General features: G+C 32.7%; 1 protein-coding gene across 5 annotated transcripts in view; it reads right to left on the bottom strand.

Moving 5' to 3' along the window:
* Positions 1–2862: 2862 nt before the first annotated feature.
* The window catches only part of krz (beta-arrestin protein kurtz), a 393216-nt gene continuing 381243 nt past the window's right edge, over positions 2863–14835 (bottom strand). For 3 of the 5 annotated variants that reach the window (XM_085946994.1, XM_085946997.1, XM_085946995.1), the window contains 4 exons: positions 12430–12573; positions 6745–6831; positions 6218–6355; positions 2863–4510 (listed from right to left, as the gene is read on the bottom strand). In XM_085946994.1, the coding sequence (XP_085803120.1) occupies positions 4417–4510; positions 6218–6355; positions 6745–6831; positions 12430–12573 (463 nt within the window). In that variant the 3' untranslated portion in view covers positions 2863–4416. Of the gene's footprint in view, positions 4511–6217; positions 6356–6744; positions 6832–9341; positions 9372–12429; positions 12574–14612; positions 14757–14835 lie in introns of all 5 variants that reach the window. The other 2 variants (XM_085946996.1, XM_085946998.1) reach the window with 2 other exon arrangements.

Genomic DNA, 14835 nt, shown 5'->3' with positions numbered 1-14835 from the left:
AATTTAGAGTATTTTAGCGATTTTTTGTATATATTAATACACCCACTTGAATTATGGACTTGTCAAATATCGACAAACAATAATCAAAAATTGCATCGCACAACCACATATTTTTAAACGTTAGTATGCTTGAAGTGAAATAGCAGGCGACATTTTTTTACTGTTAGTGAAATTTTGTGATGTGTGTTTATCTCACTTGGCTGGTGGATCCGCCATGCCGGGCCCTCCTTAAGCCCTCCCCCAGGCTAGAGCCCTGTCAGCCCCCGCTTGTGGGGGCCATGAACCTGGATATCGACAATAACCATTTTTTAGAATATTATCAAAGGATGATTGTTACGAACAAAGATATTTTCAAATAAATACGAATGTATAACTACTTGTATATTTATATAAAACAATATTATATACAAGTACCTACCTATGTAATAATATAATAGTATAATAAAATTTATGAAACCATTATATTTATATAAATGCAAACAAAATAATAATAATTACTCCATGAATATTAATATTAAATTTAACAAGAACATTTTTAGGATTTGTTACAAATAATCCAAAAACCAGACAAATATAATTTAAGCCCGCTTATTTATGAATTGGTATAAATAATAATAGCCACATACATTATAAACAAATATAGTAGGTATATTAATGCTATAAGTTATTGATTTACGTCTTTGTAAATGTTAGCTGTTTTCTACTAAAAGATTAATCAGTACACATGAATATTTTGGTGAATATGTGATAGACATTTCAGTATATAAATGCACAGAATAACAATATAGAATTCACAAAACTTTTGTAGTCACCTGTACACTTTCAAGTAATCTATCACTAGTCTTTGGAAAGACGTATTATTGAATAAACATTTGGATTCCATTATATAGTTCTATCATAAATCAACACTTTGTACGATAGCATATATGGAGAATTAGGATAAAGCGTGCATTCAATCATATTATAAAGCTTACAAAAAGACAAACGTAAAATAAGCTTAACACTGGTAAAAAACATACTTCATTGGTTTTAGCTAGACATTACCATTTATACAATGTATCATTAAGTGTTAAATATGTATTCGCATTGAACCTATGCTTTATTTAAAAATCTACACAACAGGATATGCTGCAAGCAGGCGTACACACGAGGGGGATGGGGATTTTTGGATCCAGACTGCCCCCAAAAACCGAAAAAATACAAATTATTAAAATAAAAGGCATGTAGTTGTTCTTCTTCGTTAGGACCCCGTGACTGAGGATTGTGACCCCGGATGATTTGACTGTCAAACAGCCTTCTCAACGGGTTGGCCCCACTCCTCTTGGCATAATACGACACGCAAGGCCTGTGGCCACTTGAAGACCCGTCACACTCATCAATTGGTACAACTACCTGCCGGTCTATTCTATACACAAGGCGAATATTGACCGCTAAAGTGATAGTATTTATTACATATTTGTATTGAGGTATTGTAATTGTTACAATAAGTTAGCCTTAGCCGTATAAAAAGTCAAAACTGTCTGTCTCGCTCTGAATTTTATCACACCCAAGAGAGGTGCTGTTAAAATATAGCACTTATTGCAACAATTACAACCAACTTATTGTAATTGTTACAATAAGTGCTAATACTTTGATACAAACCTACCCTAGTTAGCCGTCATATTTATCACTTTAGCGGTCGATAACACCGCTGGGGTTAGACCCACTGGGGTTTGTTTTAATATTCCAATGCGGCATGTCAAAATACAAGCCGGCGCGGATGACACAAATGGACACTAATGATCCTAAAAATTATGACTGTTAAACCATGTGCACTCGATAGCCACTTGTGGATGCGACTGCTCACGATAACACATAGGTGAACACCCTTAGTTATACCGGCAGGCCAGGTGTTTATAGCTAGACTGAAAGTGTAGTGTCTGGGTATGAGAATGTACAGGGAACTTGCGGTATTCCACGAATCTATAAGTAGTATGAGTGGTAAATGTGAAAGTTAGTGGCACTTGCTAGATTTTTTTAACCCCATCCCTTCCCAGCGCCTTAAAAAAATCGATAAGAAAATATTATGGATTTTTGTAAAAATGGTCCCTCCCCAAACTATTTTTCTGTGTGTGCACACCTGGCTAATAGTTTAAACATAATATAAAAATCACATGAATTGAATAAAAAAAAAAAACAAAATTCCTTTGGAAGATTTATAAAATAAGTTATTCCGTAAAACTGACAAAATTTTGCTAAAATGTTGAATTAGTAATATTACATATTCATTATAATATATTTTTAAACATTGCATAAAATACACATACTCAACGTAAAATTACATTGTAAAGGGTGCGGCACAAGTATGTATCGTGAAACCAATTGAAAACAAACTGTATTCCATGCATAAGCATTCCAAGATAATGTAACAAATTTTTTAAAAAGATTTGATTTGTTACCCTTTAAAATTTGAGAGGTTTTTTCTGCCGCACCTTAACCTACATAGTAATATTGAGATTTGGTACGGAATTTATTATTGGTATGTATGTAGTTGTCCTTTTCAATAAAGTACTTATTGAAGTTGGTATGAAACTTTGGGTAAAAATTAATTGTTTAGTTTTAAAACAGGTAGGTATCTTTTAAATGTATTGAAAATTATCTAAATCGAGTTGTACAAAACATACAAAAGTACAATAGAGACATTTGTTATACGTATAGACAGCCTTAAATTAGAAAAAAAGTTAAATTGTGCTGTTACCTAATGAAATAAAATGTTCAGATACTTTTGAACTGTGACAAAATTAAATAATAATATACTAGTATGCGTCTGCATTTTTTAAAGCAGCTGACATCGATATTATAATAAAATACATTACTATTTTTGTGCTTTGGCATGTAGTATGAGGTTAGAAAAGAAATATTGTAATTTGCCTCTAGTAAACGTTTGATAGAGACATACATTTTGCTACTAAACTTACTAGCATTATTTTTATTATATGTATGTGATTAATAATTATATACATGTATTCTTAAATAATTTTTTTTACATACAAGTAACTCATCTGGCATCCATTACCCTCAAAAATATACTTCATATCGATAAATGATAGAAAATAAACTTTTTATAAAATAAGTTAGAATATAAAACGAATACATATAGTTTATGCTTTCTTGTGCAGAAAAAAATGGATAAGACTAAAAGATTTTATAAACAAGGCTTCCCTTTTATATTTCGTGATTGTTCAAGTAAAATGCTACACTTTAAATAAAACATCAATGGCATTTAAAGCTATCAATAAATATTTTATAATAATTTGTGCATTATAAATTGGTTAAAAAATTACTTTTAAAATTAAAAACTGTAAAAAAAATCATTTTTCTGACAGCCGTAAAATCAAAATGACCACTGAAAGAACATTATTACCATAATGCATTATGAAAATGATCATGACACGTAAAAGGTTATAATATACTGACTATTGTTTGACCTACCTAAACATCTAGTAAAGAAATGAATGCAAACGTCATTTAGGAAGATATTCATACAATTCTCTATCACGCATCTCTCTGGTCTCCCTATAATCAGTACGGAAAACATTCAAAGCGATATTGAAAGTAAGAATGACTACAGTCAACCAAATAATTCATAAAAAAAGCATGCAGTTCTTTTGAGAATGTAAATAAAAGAAGTAACCACATGTACATCAGAATTAAAACACTTGCCACAAGGGATAAAATTAATGGGTGAAACTTGAAACTAAACTCATTAAAATACTAGACAGATTTTGTGTTAAAATTGAAAGGAGAAAATACGCGACGAGTTTATAATATCAATTAATGTTATCACATAACATGTAATGCAAACAGTACAAGTTTAATCTGAAACCGCACATACTAAGGTCCTGATTTAACCGAGTAATAATATTATTACATCCAATATGGACAACATATTTTCATTTCATTATACAAACACGCTACATGCTGGAAGGGCGACACGCGGGTCGCTGCATCTTCGGTCCTTAGTCCGCCGTACAAAGGTGAAAACGAGACTGTACAAATCAATTTTCAGATATTACTTACATCCCTATATATATCACAAGAGAAGTATATGGAATAAAATATGTATAAAACAATCCGTAATTTATAAAACAATTTATATACAAAAAGAATACCAAGTATAGTATATACGTATAGATAGATTCGCAGATAAAAAAATTGACAATCAGTTAATTCTGTTAGAGAAGAATTCGAGTCAGGCCGCCCGGTGAGGGGCCCCCCCGCGTGACGTTTGCAAGTCCTCAGTGCATCCACGGACACAAAATTGCTTGAGAAGATGACTTTCTAGCTGTACTTAGCGAGAGTTTCATGAATGTGGCGGTCGTGGTGGCCCTCTCGGAATCCTAACTGAATTAGTTTGTTGACGTGTCGGAGAGTTGTTCAAGCTTCTGGCTCTCCCCCTTTCAACCGCAGCCGTGCAAAATCTTCAAAGATGATGTCGTCATCGTGGTCTTGCCCGTTGTATGATTCATCCCTGAGGAGCAGAAAACAACATACAAATTTTATAACCATTAAAAATCAATCTTTTCAAGTAGGTACTAATTATCTTATTACATATTACCAGTTATGCTAATGTGAACTTTTTATACATCATAGTAAATTTTCAGTGTTTTTATGTAAGTATATCTCTTTTCTTTTAAAATGTGAAATTAATTGGCCTGGGACTTTTTGGTAGCGTCAAACGGGGTCATTCCGCCTGGCTTTTCTACGGCGTGTTGTCAATTTGTATTTTCTGATTTTTTTTTGTACTACCTATCCATTGTTATGTGGTTTTTATGGTTATACATACTTAACTGCAATTTTTAAAAATAGTTAATATTATTTATCTAGATTCTAATACATTAATTTTACTGATACAAATATGTAGGCGTAATTACACAGTCTCGGGGTTATTCTGCCTACTTTAAAAAAATCCATCTAACTCATTATCACTGTTACGAGGGAACAGCAATGTAGTAGAATAATACTCATAACACATGCTGCAAACATGTTAAATACCATAGTCCATCTACATTCATATTTTTTGTGTTTTTGCATTGTCAAAATTTTCTAGGCGGAATTACCCTTGTTTCACTGATACATGCATACATTTTGTAGATTGAACTTAGGGATGTGCAAAAATACAATTATTATGCTTATGTGTATTTTTATATTTTAGTACTTTTTGTACAATTTTATAAGACGCCAATATCAATTTCATCATGCTTCTATCAAATTGGTTTATTAACGAACAAATAATAATAATTGTGTTGTAATACCTATTTTCATATTCTACTAATAAATAATTGACTATTTATTATATTTATTGATATTGAAAATAATACTATTAAAAAGGTGTTTTGACGACCCTACCCAGGCGGAATAACCCCAAAACTTCATGTCGCTCTTCGGTACAAGTCCGCCTGGCGTATTTGAAGTCTTTAAATATAGCTATGCATTCTAATTGCTAACATATAATGGAATGGAGAGTAAAAATATCAATATCGTACCTTTTGTATTTTTGGTAGATAAATGATGATTTTTTGACAGTTGGCGTAACTGCATATGCACACACCATTTACAAAAGTCAAGTTTTATATTAACTAACGTAAAGTTATAGATGTTTAAAATGTACAATATGACTAACTGACAATAATTGAGAATAAAGTTATAAAGAAATATTTTGTCTACCCGAGTGTAAAAGAAAGTAGTGGCCATACAAACAAAATATTTTTTAATAGGCGGAATTATACTTAATGGGCGGAATAACCCCATTTGACGGTACCTCAGGCAAGCGATATATCGAAAAACATGTTTCGTTAAAAAATCTGTTCACTAAAAGTTGTGACCCTTTAATGCTGACATTCAAGATCCAAATTTTCTATTCAATCTGCAATACCAAGGATTCATTCTCTTCCCAATAGTTCTTCTATTGACATGGCACTCAAGCACTATAGGAAATGAACTTTTTTTTGTTGTGTACTACTCAACTTGTTTTATTGAACTTTTTCCTTGTTTATTTCTAATTTAATGGTAATTTGTATTTTGTTGTATTATTATATTCTTTTGCATGCACCTTTTGTAAATAAATAAATAATGTTTCTGAAAACCTTTGTTAGACTGTTATTTCCAAAAATATGCTGTCATGATTTAAATCACGATTAACAATAAAACTATTGTATTAATTGGTAGAGTAACTTACGCATCCAATTGAATGAGGTTAGTGTCGACTGGGACCTCGGGTGCTGGCCGATCTGCGGTTACCACGGAACGTGCGGGAGGTGCTTCCTCTTCAGGTTTCGGGTGCATCAGAATGAACGGCAACTCTGCTACCAAATCACTATAAAAAACAATCAACAAATTGTACTTATAGAGAGAAAGAAATGTAATAAAACTACTATTTTGATCTGTAACAACGATGTGTAAGCTTCAAAAAATTTATGTGGGGTAACACAGTTCACCACCAAACGCAGCGTTATTAAAAATACAATAAGACCCGTTTCACATGGGAAACTGTGTAGCGCCACTAGCATGGCGAAATTCCACATTTACACTAAACTGTGCGTTGTGTCTAACTAGCATTCAGATGGGGACACAAAGAGTGTCGCGTTCATTTATATATAAATGCGGAATCTCGCCACGCCGGTGGCGCCACACAGTTTCTCGTGTGAAACGGGTCTTAGAGTAATAAATAAAATGTTCAAGATTAGAAATAATATGCGAACTTACCCGCCTAATGCTCCTAAGCAAAGTTTGACTTTCACTTTGTACTGGACAATGATACCAAGATTTTCCCTTTGTGACGGATCGGCAACTCTACAAGATGGTAAAAATAAATAAGTATATACACACAATACAAAAGGCATCTTTAGATATATATTTCATTAGTCACCACCACATTATAGAACAAATTTCATGAGTTTTGGATGCGAGTATGAAAATTATAATAAATCAACTCATTTGTCATTTTGTGTTTAAAATACCTTTGAAAAATTAGGACAGGCAGGAAGTGATGGATGTTTCGGATTATGGATGCTACTTTCGAATCGAAATTGGACAGCATTTTGTATTTAGAAACCAAGAGAAGTTTATATGAAAACTTTTATGTTTTCTAAAATATCTATGCAATTAATGCAGTGGTGTTCAATTAAAATTCCTTCACAGCAAAATAGCAACACATTTGTTTGTTATTGTAGACTAATAGAAAGTTAGATAGCTTTCCCTTCTATCAATAATTTTGAACATTACAAAACATGTCTTCAGATTGAAATGAATAATAATTATTATCTTCAGAAACAAAATACTTTTAACTTACACTAAAACAATTATCTTTAGGAACCTTTGGTACAACACTACACAATGTTATAGGACATTTTTTCGTTAAAATAATGGTGTTATTATTAATCTACAATATTATATGCACAAATAATCAATACAATATTCAGAGACTGTTCAAATACAATAAAACCTCGACTTTGCGGAAATTGATTTAACGGATAAAATTTCAGACCTGCATGTTGTTGAGTCCTCGCTTGTAAACAATGATCGATATTCTGCAGCAATTTTAACACACACTTGCCATGGTGGTTCTGACATGTTAATAGATTTTTTTTGTGTTTGTATACAATTATATCTTTGTTTTGTTCAATAAGTCACCTCGTCACCTGAATTAGTCCGCCACATCGAAGTTTTACTGTATTCACAAGATAGTAGAAAAGAATAGTTTTGAGATGTTAAAACAAACAATTTTTCAATGTATCGAATAATCGGCTACAACTGTGTTGCGGTTCAATAAAAATATTTTCGAATTTGGAATACTTGGGCTGTCCTTAGGTACATACTGTCCATGAGACTTTCCCCGATAACTAGTGAATAGCATTAGTAACGCGTTGCCCTTGGATACATTGCTCAATCAATAGATATACAATGCTGTTAATTAATCCCGTTGAATAAAACAATAGGATAGGATAGGATTAATGATAGAAATAGAAACAAAAAATGTTTCAACGGATATTCAAAGTCAAATGGGTATTATCTGTAAAAACAATATCACATTATATATGTAGCAAATAAAGGACAACTGAATGTAGAAAATAATAAGTAAATCATGCAAAAGTATATTGAAACAGTATGAACATCAATGATATTTTATAACAATGCTTTCTTTGACAGATTTTTGCTGTAAAAGTATTATGATTTTTATAAATGAAATTGTTTCAATAGCAAAACAAATGCAACTAATTTACTACAAACTTATGAAAGCGTTTAAAAAAAAAATATATATATATATATATGTATCCATTCATATCTTAATAAACAGCTACTAATTAGTACTATTAAAGTACAATATTTCACTGCTTCATAATACTACTACTTTCAAATTGATTGCTATCTGAAATTAGTTAAAGAATGGGACAGTTATTTTTTATTGGCATTACCACTCAATATAATCAATCCAGATTTTAGGGTGGATTTTAAAATGTGGTAGATATAAATGATATCATGTATATCAAATGTTAAACGTTGTGAATAAGTTGTGAATCGAAGTAATAATAATTTATTTATTTATCATGAGTAGGTAAGGGTATTAGTTGGATAGTCAGAAGTATTCATGCGTGTACAATATTATAGCGCCTGTACACGTGCATGTATTTACTTGCAGCAATAGTGTGTATTTTAAACTATCGCAATAATAACTGTTTACATGTAAAAGTGCTGACTGTCTCGCCAATTTCATTCTTCAAGAGTAAGCGAGACGCGATGTTGTCATTTTATAGGACTATGTGACAGGTCGTGAAAATCGGTTAACCTCAAAATGAGTGCGCAGTGTAGTTCATTTTTTACCAGCAGGTTCGCCACTATCGTTCTACTGCACATGCGCAGATATAGAACAAATCCCAAATGTCGCGTGATTGTAATTCAAGCATGCAATCTTGCAACTTGCAGGATAATACATGTTTACATATATGCATTTTCTTGTTATGGCCGCAATAATACATACTGTTAGCAGTAAATCCATGCACGCGAAAACCGTATATTACGTTAATTAATTATTAAATCTTGAATTCGTTTAGTTTGACTGAAAATATTTTAAAGGAAACAACTAGTTTACTGTTTCCTTTCTATTTTTATTTATACATATCAACAAGACGAAAAAAAAAATTAAATTTTGGCATTCTAAAACATTTACGCAAGCAGTACTAGGAAAGCTTAGGGTAAGATTACCGTTAAAAGATCTATGGAAATAAAAAAAAAACACATAATTTGCTCATAAAAAATGTACATTATGCTTCAAGATTACTGAAATTTCTCCAAATTAATTATACCTATATTCCCCATCGATCAGAGAGCGAGACCTATGGAAAATAAAAGCGTTAATTTTAAAACAGTAAAATAACGCCACTTTTAAATTTGGAGAGAACAATAAATTTATAATATTTTATTAAACCAATGGTTGTCTTGTTTGAATTGTAAAAACAAATCATTGCTACGCTACCTACTGATGGAATTGAGAAATATTATTAAGCATGCGATATTTTCATTTATTTTAATGGGTTGAATTTATGAACACAATCATAGACAAACTGTAATACAGTCGAACTTGGTTATTACGAGGAAGATGGGACCGACTGAATTTGCTTGTTATAAGCGTTACTCGTTATATCAGAGAATAGGTATTTTTAAATGAACGGAACACAAAAAGTCGCAATTCAAACAAAAATACACAATTATAATTTTTCCCCGAAACAAGTATGGCATTCATAAACTACAAAAGAAGTTGTTTATTGTAATGAACGCTGGTAAGTACCTACCGACTTCACAAACCTTGGATTTTTACATGGAATTTCAACCATATGCGAGGATACTTTTTCAGGAAAAACACCAATTAGGTAGGTACTTAGACACTTAACTAGTGTCATAAATGTAATCCGACCCCGGCGGCATCCAGAATGGATAGAAGGCATAAAAGAATATTTCATAAAAAATGTGTCATCTTCCCATTAATAACCTTTAATATATAAAACAATAAATTAAAAGTGATAAAAATACATCACCCCATTAAAATAAACACGAATTTCTCAGTCGACTTTGTATGTATTAAGTCTATTAGTGAATAGGTGTTGTACAGATGTAAATTTCTTGTTTCTGAATCGTTACCTAAACTAATGTGTCACACAAATAGGGGGTTATGAATATAATAGTAGTTTTCTATTATAGTAAGATGTTTCCATTAGTGTAAATCTATAATACTACGATGCTACACATATTTTTAAACAAAGGCACATAAGAAACTAAACAAAAGGAATACACCAAAGACAAAAAAATCCAGAAGCACATATTTTAGTCAACGAATTTTATGTGTGAAGATAATGGCTGGAAAATTAAGTGGAAATACTTTCTTATAGGGCAATTTTTACATTAATATAATATACTATACCAGTGGTGGCGAACCTATGCATGCGTGCCATCTGTGGCACTCACGGAAATTCCGTTGTCACGCAAAAGAATTGCATAATTTATATATATATATATATTAGAAAAATAATGTTAATTTATCTTCATTACACTTGCAATACTGGACGTTATCATTATTTATAGTGAATAACCATCTGATTTAAACAGTTCTTCACTATTATATATTTTTAGGCGATAATACTTTCTGCTTCCCAATGAATGTATGTATTAACATTGCATTGAATGGTTTATCCTAGTTCGTGTAAGGGTTTTTAAGTGGTTAAATCTTCTCATATATGACATCAGATTTAAATGGATGTTAACCATCTAAGTTGTCAAATTGTATAATTATAAACATCGCATTTAATTGGGTTTTCACCAGTATGTGTAATTTTCGATGATTTTGCGTGATATCATGCATGCGTAAGAACAAACATCTTATTCACATTCATATCATTTAACGCTAATAAAATATAAATACCTGTAAATTTATAATGATAAATTAATACTACTAATATGGAGTACTTGTTTTTTGTTTTTGGTACGTACGCATGAAAAAGGTTCGCCATCGCTGTACTATACTAATCAAATTATTTAATGATTGTTGCAGATACACTATTTACTGTTTAACTTTAAAGATTGGTAGACATTTTTTTTATAATAAATTGAATAATAAGATAATATTTCCTCTAAGTATAATGGTTTTTTTTCTTTTTCAAGTACAAATTTTCTATATAGACTATGATACATCTGATGTTCATTGTATCTAATTTTTAGTTGACTCCGGATATCGGCTTATAGCTATGTTATTTATATCCATAGAATGATACTACATTCTACTACACTACTACTAATACACCAATAATTAAACAATGACTACATTGAAATGAAAAACAAATAAAAAAGAAAGTTTGTGCAACTAAGTGTTGGGAAGTCAAAAGCAATACAGAAGCGGAATTAACTAAAATATAAGAGGAATGGATACTCGCAATGGATGACACAGTTAATTTTACATGATATATCAAACACATTTATTATGTAACCCATATAATATAATACCTATATATTATATCATTACATCAACAAACCATACTCTGAACGCAGAGATGATTCTAAAAAAACCCATAAATATGCAGGCCTATTCCTAACACTACAGTCATTAATTGTTATAAAATTAATCTATGTTATGTTTTCCTAAGACACATAAATAGGCTTTCATTGTGGAGGTATCTCAAATAACTTTATCGAGGAGCAGTGATTAGCCATACCCTTGAACTACTGGTTAAATTCACTGGTTTTAAAAACAGTACAATATAAGCTAAATCCCATCTACTAGAGACCGACAACTATAACTCAATGCTAGTGTCGTATGTGAGTATTACGAGGTATTTGTTCGTCAAACTAACGAATTTCAAGTTAAATTTGTCAGTCTATATCACCATTCAAAGAATGTGGAGTTTACCAAATATATAGCATGAGGATGTGTCAGCGTAATGATATTGACATCACCTTATTATTTTGTCTAGGTAATTATGATTTTTTCACGCTATTTTAGCAAAATGCAAAATGGCATGTTTTAGTTTCATGTTCTTTATTTTAATTTTCAATGGTTTTCTTTACAATACTGGTCCTTTTTCGTGATATTCATTGTCACTTTATGACTGTTTATATGGTTATATATATGTCGAGAAGGAATTTAGAATTTAGATAAAGTATGATAATTTAGATTGACCAAAACTGAATTTCGTCTTGTAGCTTGGGATTAATTGTGATAAGAGAAAGAAATTTCTTCTTGATAACTTCACTATTTGATTTCATGCAGACAAAGTAATATTTGTTTCTATAAACATTTGCTCCATCACATTGTCAAGTGAGGGAAGAAATGCAGGAGTGTGAGGAAGAGGGTGTATGGGATGGAGGTTTGTGAGTGAAGAGTGAAAGTGGGCGGGGCGGACTTACAGCGTGCTGGAGGCGAGGTTGGTGTCCTCGTGTTTGAGCTGTCCGTCAAGGGCCAACCCCCACTTGTCCTTGTTGTTGGCCAGCAGGGGCGTGACGCTGAATATTTTGCTGAGCGTAAAGCCCGGCCCGATGGGGCACCCCTCCCTTTGAGCCGCGCCCGGCGTCACGACCAGGTGTCACCACCACCACAATCACGCAACAACGCAAACCAAAACCAAAAAAAGAAACAAGCCAATACTTTAGTTTCTACGGTATAAGTCCGCCGACGGCAGCTTACGTATGACTCGTCGCGTAAAATATTCACCATGCTAAAACACTTCTTCAACCAGAGGCGGTTCTACTTGAAGCACAGAAACCACTCACTTTAACAGAAAGTTGTTTTACAGATTAAAAAAATCAATTCTGCACAACTCTACTACTGTACTTATTTTAACACCATAATAAATTCTATCATAATACACGAAGGCTGATACGTGTATGTCATTCTGTTTGCGCAAATTAGTAGAATGTATTAAAGCTAACTATTTTGTAAAAAAAATATAATAAAATATTTATATAGTTGTTTGGTTTGATGTTTATCGTAGACAGCCCTAAATCAGTAAGCGCTTGGGGCTCCACGTGCCATCAGTGTCAGCAATTCTCATCTAAAATTTCCTCACTTTAATCAAAACAACACTTCATGACACCACACGTCAGAACTTCTGATGAAAGAGTAAATATTTTCCTGCAAACATGTCCACACTTGCCTATTTACATATCCTGTTTTGCATCCACAACGGAAAGGGCATGGGCATTCGTATTAATAACATTTTAAATGTTTTCATACAACTTTTGAATAGTTGTTATACATTTGTTTATTAATTGTTTCCAGGCCGATGTCTATAGGTTTATACGAGGCTTTAGCCTCGAGTTAATATACCACATTGCACGATGAAATAATGAACTAAAAAGAAACCTGAGAATAAATTAACTAAAATATACTTTTGGAGACTTCAAATAGAGAAAATACTTTGATTACAACAATGTTTATAATTTCAAACAACATTCAGTACAAGTTTTGACTGATTAAGATATTTACAATATTTAAAAAAAATGGCATGATTATAATAAGTTTCTTACAGTGTAGGTATTTTAGTCTGTGATAGAGTTGATTGGCACGTTGAATATTTTAGGTACGAGTCATACCGAATCTGTGGTGGGCAAAGCTATACGAGGGAGAGAGAGACTGCTGGAAAAGCGACAAGTTCGGAGAGATGCGAGCACTGCCCGGCTACCGGAGGGACACTACGGGATGTCAGGGCAAAACAAGAAACAATACACCGACACCACTGCGCCGCTATCCACGGCCCCACACCCCCACTGTTCACCTGCCTCCCTCATTCTCTGACACCCGGCCGGCCTGTCTCAGCATAACGCCATTTATATATGAGTATATCAAATTATATATATCTTTTTGATGTTATATTGTAATCTTTGATAATCATAGTATTAATTTCAATTTTATAAAAGAATATTTAAAATACTGGTGCCAGTGGCAAAGACTTATTTAACGTTTACCTTGACTCATAAAAATAAATTAGTTATAATATCTACAAAGTTATTCCATCCGAAAGTTATAAAATTATAAAAATAGAAACTAGTGACACTTTCAGTAAACTTAACTATGTTCATTCCGACTCGTATTTGCTCAAGTCAATGGGACCTTGCACTTGATAAACATACCTATATTGGAAAATAACATTTATTTTGCCCGCTGTCGGATCAAGCCCACAGTTTCAAAGATGGCCACTATGGGTAACAAGCGACACCTTTAAATATTTTGAAAATATTGAGTCTGTAATTGAAACTAATATTTATATGAATGTAAGTATTTAGTGCTGCACTTCCCAGAAATATGTAAAACTCAGTTTCTGTACAAAAATAATATATAAAATAAACAGAATATTTTAGTTCATTTTTTGAGTTACATCGAAAATGATAGAATATATTGTAATTCTTTTTATTTGTTATAATCTTCCATCTCTAACATATTGCCAACAAGTCTTCGCCACTGATCGATACTGATTGAATGATAAATGTTGGATGTCATTTTCAATAGACAGGTGACTGCAGAGCTGTCGCGAGAAAGAGAGAGCCGGCGAAGGGGGCATGAGAGCGCCTGGTGGGGTGCACGAATGGCTCACACTGTGGATGAGGCGAGATTGGTGTCTTCGTGTTTGAGCTGCCCGTCCAGTGCCAGCCCCCGCTTGTCCTTGTTGTCGGCCAACTGCGGCCGCAGAGCAAACACTTTACTCAGGGTGAAGCCCGGAGCCACTGGACACCCCACGCTGCAATTATTACCACAATAACGCTCATAACCCGGCTCAGGATCATTAACTATCGCGCGCCGGCGTCCACTCTGTTTGC

This window comes from Rhyacophila brunnea, unplaced genomic scaffold, assembly GCF_057557595.1.
Source record: "Rhyacophila brunnea isolate RB1 unplaced genomic scaffold, BYU_Rbru_1.0 scaffold_2, whole genome shotgun sequence".
Classification (NCBI taxonomy): Eukaryota; Metazoa; Arthropoda; class Insecta; order Trichoptera; family Rhyacophilidae; genus Rhyacophila; species Rhyacophila brunnea.
Note: the sequence above shows the minus strand (reverse complement) of the source record. Positions and strands in the feature narration are given on the sequence as shown.